Here is a 7,568-nt window from a genome sequence, read left to right as displayed (position 1 = left end):
TTCCCCCCCCCCCCCCGTGGGGAAAATGCAACATGTTTTGAAGAAATATATTTTTCAGTGGACATTTTTCTGGGAAGGCCTTTTGCGTGAGGAGAAGAAACAAGACCCCTTACTGCTGCAGAATGGTTGATAGCCTGGTGTTTTTGGTGTGTCTCTGGAATGTGAGTTCTGTTGTTGTTGGAGAAGGGCTGGAACCCTGAGTTTCTGATACTCTGTGTGAAAATCGTAATGATGAGGCTACTATCCATCTGGAAAGTGATGATGCTGCCTATTTTTTCTCCTCCTCTTTCCTTTGCTATGACCTCCTTTCCCCAAAAGAAAATTAAAATAATTTAGACATGCCTCTTTTAAATCTAATTAAATCTAATTAAAAAAATTCAAAATCTCTTTTTATCTCTCTGAGAAATAGATATTCTTTTGTCTTAACAGTAATTTATAGATCCATTGCTTATGTTGTCTAGTAAAGAAAAAGCTATAATAATGATATAGAGTGTGCCCTTAGCAGTGAAGTGAAACAGCTGTACATATATGGAGAGAAAGGCACTGTAGCTGTGGCTGAAGAACTGTTTGGAGCAATGGAAAATTCTTGCATTTATTCCACTGAGACTTGTGAATATGCATCTTCCTGTCTTTGCACTTGTATATGTACTTAATATTTTTCTTTATGCATAGTGAAAACTAGAACTAATGTTGAAAATGTGAGGGCTGCTTTAAAAAATACAAAACCAACCAAAAAAAAAACCAAGTGTGAGGAAAAACTCCTGGTCATAAAGGCAGTGTGACTCTATGGAAGAATAAAAAACAATCAAGCCGATATACCTGAATCTCTCCCAGTCATATAAAACTTTAGCTTAATTTTATTGTTGACTATTACAGCATCTCTTCTGTAGTACAAATTCTAACTGAAATCAGTAAAGTGTCTTTCCAAAAGTTCAGCATGCATGTTAAGATATTAGAGATAATTTTTTTTATGTACTTGAACACAGGTATGTCTAATTTTCTTTAAAGCTTCTATCAGTGGGGAAAGAAAAGTTATGGGTGGATCATGCTCCCATAGGATGCACCTCATGTTTAGCACTTAATATTTTAATGTTTATCACTTAAATGGGGTTTTGAGTGTACTTCTGACTCACTACTTTACAAAAAGAAACAGACGTTGCCATCCATCTCCAGATGGGTTTCCACCTTGTTTAAAGATTGGTGCTTTTCTCCTTTCTACTTTAAAAAAGATAATTTTTAATTAGATGCTGCTTTCCAGATAAGCTGCTCTTCATTTTTAGTTCAAGGGAAGAAGACGAGGTAGCATTGGGGTGTATTTGATCTCTGAAATATTTCAGTCTGTCTTAAAAAACAGTGCTGTAACTTTCTCTTGAAAGGCTGCTGTGATATTCAGATGTTTGTTGGCTGGACTTGAAAGTATGCTTTGGATACTGTTTAGAAAAATGTAGTGCCCTGTAAGAGCAATACACAATACAAGGAAGTAATGCTCAAGACCTATTGTGTGTGGATTGCTGCAAACTGCTTTTTGTCTTAATGCTTTCAGGTTGCTGACCTGGAGAAAAGGTTGTTTCTACATTTTATTCCAGTTATCCATGTGAAATGATTGATTTGAGTTCTTTTTTGTTTTTGCTTTGACCTGTTCTAACAGTTTTTTAGTGCTGCCTGTTTAACACGTGTGCAGTGAACAGATGCACCACCGAGTTCCTGCAGATGTTGTGAGCTAGTAGATTTTTATAACTACCTCTAAGATGTTCAGTCATGGAAGCCTTGATTTAGGAGAAAGAAATCATACTTAGTCATGGATGTTTTCAAATATCCTGACCTAGACCTAGAAAAAGCCAGTATGGTATTTTCTGGCACTCTGTACTGAGCTGTCTGGGATGGTTTTCTTCTGTGGCTCCTAAACACATCAGATAAAGTTTGGAGCCACGCAGTAATTGTATGTTCCAAGTTCCTTTTCATATCTACAGCAATCCTGTTAATGTTACCTCTTTTAAAGCTCTTTTTTAGTAAATATCATGAGATAAAAGGCTATGCACTCTGGATTTCTGCTCTGTAAAAGTCCATTGAATAAACACAGTATTACCAGCTGGCTGATTTATGCCTTTAGCTTTACTGAGGGTTTTAGTGGGCTATTAACAACTACAGGTATGGCTTTTTTGACTTCCTGATTTGAGGGAGGAATTTTGCTTATCAGATCACCTCTGTTATCCTGATTCCTTCATGTATGAACTTGCCCTGAGAGCTATCTCTGTTAGGTTTTTTTTGTGTGTGTGTTTTTGGTTTGGTTTTTTTTTAATTAGGAGTTCAAAATACCTATTAATCTGAAAATAGTTTTAGAAAGTGTATTCTGCTGTTGAAATAGTGGCCATGACTACTGTTTTGTACCTGTACTTCGGTATAAGAATTTCATGTTTAAAATTCATAATTTTGTTTTCAAGATAAAGTTCGGGAAGACAAACCTTAAACAGATGTGTATCACCGTTCTTATCTGGCAGCTAAATCAGACGTTAGGGCTGTATCATAGTGTGTGTGTGTCTGGAGGGGAGAGTTAAATTGTAGTAGCAGTCTTTCACACAGGTGTGCTATGCAGTTGTTATCTTACTTTATATAGGTTTCAGCTAGGTTTGATGTTTTCCTTGCTCTGGAAAAGTTAAGTGTTTTCTGTGGTGTGTCCTAGATCTCTTTCTCGTTTCTCCCATCTTTACCACAAAATCACTGTATCATAAGTTTATATGCAGGACTTTTTTTTTTTTTTTTTTTTTTTTTTTTTTAATGCTGCCAGGTTTGTAAAGTCAGAAATGTAATCAATTCTCTACACAGCATCTTTTAGAGACTGAGATCGAATAGAAAATAAATAACAAAATCGGCACTGCTGGTCAAGAGTTGTAATGAGGTGTTTTCCAGGCAAAAGAATAGTAACAGTGAAGCCAGGACTTGTTAGCCCTATTCTCTGTGCTGGTGCACAGCATCATCTTTTTGTCCCTTCCTTATGCCCCACCAAAAAAATGTGGCTGCAGGCCCCTCCAGTTTTGGGGAATTAGAAATATATAAGATTTAATCTTCACTCCTTTAAAGTAATTTTCGAGCTCGTTTCCTTGCTAAGATAGAATGGAAACCATAAGCTAATGGTAAATGTCAGCTAACCGCTAGACTTGAAAGAACCAGCAGCTGGCTTCTGCTTATGAAGCAGAGAAACTGTGTGGGAGGAGATATAAGGAACCTCCTCAAATACCCACACTAACAGAGGGGTGGGGGGGAGGCCATACTGAGTATGGGATTTAACCTAAAGTTAATTTCTGATAAGAAATGGGGCACTTAATTTGCCTGTATAATTTTATCTGTGTAAAAGATTTATGGTATGAATCTCATAAACATTTTAAAAATGTATTTAATAAATAATTGTTTGCAAAGAGATTGAGTAACCCTCAAATCAGATGCAGTGTTTCAATGCAGCAATATTATTAACACCACCATTAGAGTAGTGCTGAAATGGCAGCACTTAAAAAATGCCATCTACCACAAATCTGAAATGATGGGTTTGTTTTGAGTACAAATAAACATAGGGGACATAGATTGGGTGATATTCATTTATGATGTATAAACTGAGATCAAAAATAGTCCACAGGTCTATGCTAATATAAATTGAGATGAATTCTAGGTTGGCAACACTGTTTGACCTAAAAGCTGCCTAATGTTTCTTCTAATAGGAAGTCCATACCTGCTGCTGAGCAAAGACAAAGAATTGTTTTCAGGTATTGTTAAGTAACTTATTTTTGCAATAGTTCATAGATCCTTTCTCACTTTCTGATATGGAAAATAATATACAGCCTCTTTAGTTCATGACACAATTATTTTTAATTTCTTTTAAAAATGTTATGGGTAAACAGACTAGAAACTCAAGAAAGGTCTTTTCTGAAAATTGTCAATGACAAGACACTTAACCAGTGTATCTGAAAAACGTGCTGGCAGTCTGGTTTTGAATTGGAGACCTTTCTGTAGCTAGATGCTGATTTTACTGGGCAGATGAAACTGCTCTCAAGGAATGGTAAATATTGTTCACTATGGGAAGATTGTTTTTACATGTTTGACGAACAACTCTCATATGCAAAAAAAAAAAAAAAAGAAAAAAAGTGTAGAACTGCAAATCTGTTATTTCACCTGCTCTTCTTTTAGAAGTGTCCTTTCTTGTTTGCTGATGACTCCCACTATGGAGCACTTGTCCACAGTCCCAGGAATTACTATTAACTCCCCAAGTTGGGGGTGGGAAATTAGAAGTGGTGAGCAGGGGCTGGAAGGGTACCAGCTGGAGGATATTTGTGACAGATAAGAATAACAGGAAGAGAGAGAGAGAGAGAGAAAGAAATAAATGGTCAGCACTTTTGGCTTTTTAAAAGTGGGGTGCAGATGACTTGCTGTTATGTTTTTGCAATGTCTTGTTTCCAGACTGCTGGCTTAGTCAGCCACATCTTTAATTTGCCCAGTCTATAACAGTTGCTTCTGCTGCTACCACAGAAAGTGAAATTATAGTTTCCAAGCTTTCATTTTGTCCTTCTTACCTATAATCCTCAAATTCCAGTCTGTCTGACCACTCAACTAGGCTTTTTTAATTAGCAGATCTTTTGGGGGGGGGCCTTAAATATGTTTTATGTATACAGAAACACTAAACAGCCTTGGAAAGTCGGTGAGATGAATAACATCTTGCTGGGAATATAAAATGGCACATAGTGCCTAGAATAATGATTTCCATGACTGAAATTTTCATGTGCTTTATTAGAAGGCATCCTTTACCTGGGGTCCTGTTCTTACGAAAAGAAAAAATAAGTTTAGCCATTTTAACCATTTAAAAACTCGTCTGTTTAATTCATTCTCTACAATGTTTTGTTGATTCCTCCAAAGAAGGCTAATGGGCTTGCCACAAAATACACAAAAAGTCTGAGATGGAAACTAGCATTCAAATATTTCTGTGAAATCTGTGGTTCAGATATACTTACTTCATTTTCCCAAATGAGGCAGGTGGAGTTCCATAATGATCTTTCTGCTGTACCTCAGGCCACTGTGCTGCCTGATTGTTTGGCCGAGGTGGCACATTGTTAATGAAGCGCTAATACACAACATAATTTGGGAAGGTACACTCTTGTGTAGAAGGTAATAGCTCTCACTGCTGTAAATGTCTTAATGTAATCGAAGAAAACAGCTTGGTTTAATCATTTGCTAATTGTGTGGCACAACCAACTAATCTCTGGGATGTACCTTGGAGACCTGGTAACATGTTTCATCGACTTCTGGGGAACTGATACAGGTGATGTTGGTCAAATTGCCCTCAGTTCACTTCATTTGCTGGTCTGTAGCTCTGTGATGGTTTGTCTAGAAGACAAAGAAATAGAGGATTTTGTGTGATAGTTTAGGATATGCTCAATAGATCAGCCAATAATTGGTCTTGACATTACCCAAGGAAAAATCACTAGTGTCAATATAAAGGCCTGAGTGTTTTTGTACTATTTGTACTAATTCTTTTCTTTGGATTTTCAGGTAAAATATGTTGTGCTTCAAGTTAGCTCTGAGTGAAATTAAATTATTCAGAATATTAAACTGAGACACAATACTGTGAATAAGCCTTATATTTTCAATAATTTAAACATTGTATATACATAGGTCTGCGGCATTTTGTTTCATGCTGTTCTGGTTTGCTGTTCTTGTGAGATTATTCAGACATACAATGATAAAAATTTGCCAGAAAATGAGCTTTATGTTTATTTTTCAGTGCTGCAAATAAGTGTTGATAAGATCCTTCTCTGAAAACTCAAATATTAAACCTGCGTGCATTGGTCTTTTTCCATAGTGTAGTTTTGAATCCATTCCTGTTTTAAAGAAAAATAATCCCACTGAAATACTCCAATACAGGTCTAGGTAAGAGCTTGATCTTTATTGGTGTACCGTGCACCAATCCTAGTGAAATCTACAAAAATCCTGCTGTTTTTCAATAGCTCTGAAACTTGTTCCAACATTAGCCTGCAATGTTCAAAGGCACCTGTGGAACAACACAAATGACTATCCCCTGTCCCTGAAGTACAGTCAGTTAGGTGACAGGATTCCCAAAGCCTTCTAAAGTCTTGGCATTCAGGACTGAAAATGCCAAGGTCCAAGTAACAGATATTTTTGTTGCTTGTTAAAGCCACTTTATTAAATTTGACTCAATTAAGTCTAGTATCAAATAAGTGTATATTATTAAATCTAAGAAGAAATAATTTTCTGTATTTTTCTGTACTTTTTTAATGGTCTAATGATTCCTTTTTGAAGAGCTTGCGGTCTGCAATATACTGTAATTATACACCATATGCTTAAAAAGACTGGTCTGTACTATTAACCTTAGTGCAATTTCATGGAAGACATTTTGAGAATTACAGATCCATCTTGTTGAGCTACACATTCTCCAGTATGATTAATGGAGGAACATGCAAGTTTGAATTCTTCAAATAGCTTTGAAAAAAAATCTCTTGTTATTTGTCTATTTTACAGGATGTGAAAAAACCCTGTCACCCCTCAGGGAATTAAAGCACATTTCTTTAATTATATAATGACTATTAATGCTAATAAATTTTATGCTAAAGGCCTATGCTGTACCACTGCCAACTAAAACACGTCTTGTTCCTTTTCAAACCCTGTGCCACATATTGCCTGGACATGCGGTCATTAAAATGAAGTTGGTTGCAACGACAGACATTAGACAAAGATGCAAGATTTCATTTTGACTTTCAACAGCTTTTAAAACCTGAAATAATTTTAGGTTTTGATCTTCAAGTAATCTTTAAAAGCATTCAAATAGGAATAAGGTTAGCTGAGCTGAGTTAGGTAACAGGCCACTCTATATGTGAAATCAAGTGATAATATTTTTCAACTGCTACAGTGTTGCTATAATCTGATATGACTTGACTTTTGAGAGAAAAGACTCCTTTGTAGTGGTAGCCTGAAGAATGAGTTTACCAGATGTATAAGAGAAAGCATGTTTATAACTCTTTATTCATAAATCTTGTCTCTTAGTTCATACTCTGCTGTGTGTATCTCACCTAGTCAATAACTGCAGCCCTTCTTTTTTCTTTTTTTTTTTTTTAAATATAGGTCTGCTGTCAGTAGTCCTTCCAGAGTTTGACACCAGAACTAAATCTCCATGTCTTGCACTATTTCTGCAGATCAGGCAATCAAATCACTCTTGATCTATGTGTTAACGTGCAGCTGTTCCTCTACTTTCTATGGGTCAAGTACAGGAGGAGGTTGGGATCCACTTTATGAGAAAAAACACTATCAGTAAGAGGATCAAACTGGTAGATGTAGAGTTTTTTCACATCTCTGTAGTGAGTCATCATTTAAGATCCCTTTGTGTTAATGAAAAGAAAATGTGATGGTGGTTTTGTCTGGTTAAGAATGGAGACCCAATGGGAATAGCTGTGCACAAGAAGCATGGCATTTCATCAGAGCAGATGAGAAGATTTTGTGGCAGCAGGAACATGAGATGAGGAGGGGATGAGTGATGGTTGGATAGTAAAATGCATTAATACACCCCCCCCCCC

The 7,568-nt window shown here is 36.4% G+C and overlaps 1 protein-coding gene across 11 annotated transcripts in view; it reads right to left on the bottom strand.

The window, feature by feature from the left end:
- LOC113482599 overlaps positions 1 to 7,568 on the bottom strand; it is a 65,681-nt gene that overhangs the window by 29,360 nt on the left and 28,753 nt on the right. For 10 of the 11 annotated variants that reach the window (XR_003398877.1, XR_003398875.1, XR_003398874.1 and 7 more), the window contains one exon: positions 5,254 to 5,367. Coding sequence is in view for 1 of the 11 variants with exons in the window: in XM_026853372.1 (XP_026709173.1) it covers positions 5,254 to 5,272 (19 nt within the window). In the remaining 10 variants the exon portion in view is untranslated. Of the gene's footprint in view, positions 1 to 3,992; positions 3,997 to 5,253; positions 5,368 to 7,568 lie in introns of all 11 variants that reach the window. The other variant, XR_003398882.1, reaches the window with a different exon arrangement.

Source organism: Athene cunicularia, assembly GCF_003259725.1.
Source record: "Athene cunicularia isolate RWA chromosome 8 unlocalized genomic scaffold, athCun1 chr8_part1, whole genome shotgun sequence".
NCBI lineage: Eukaryota > Metazoa > Chordata > Aves > Strigiformes > Strigidae > Athene > Athene cunicularia.
This window is presented reverse-complemented; position numbering and strand designations above follow the sequence as displayed.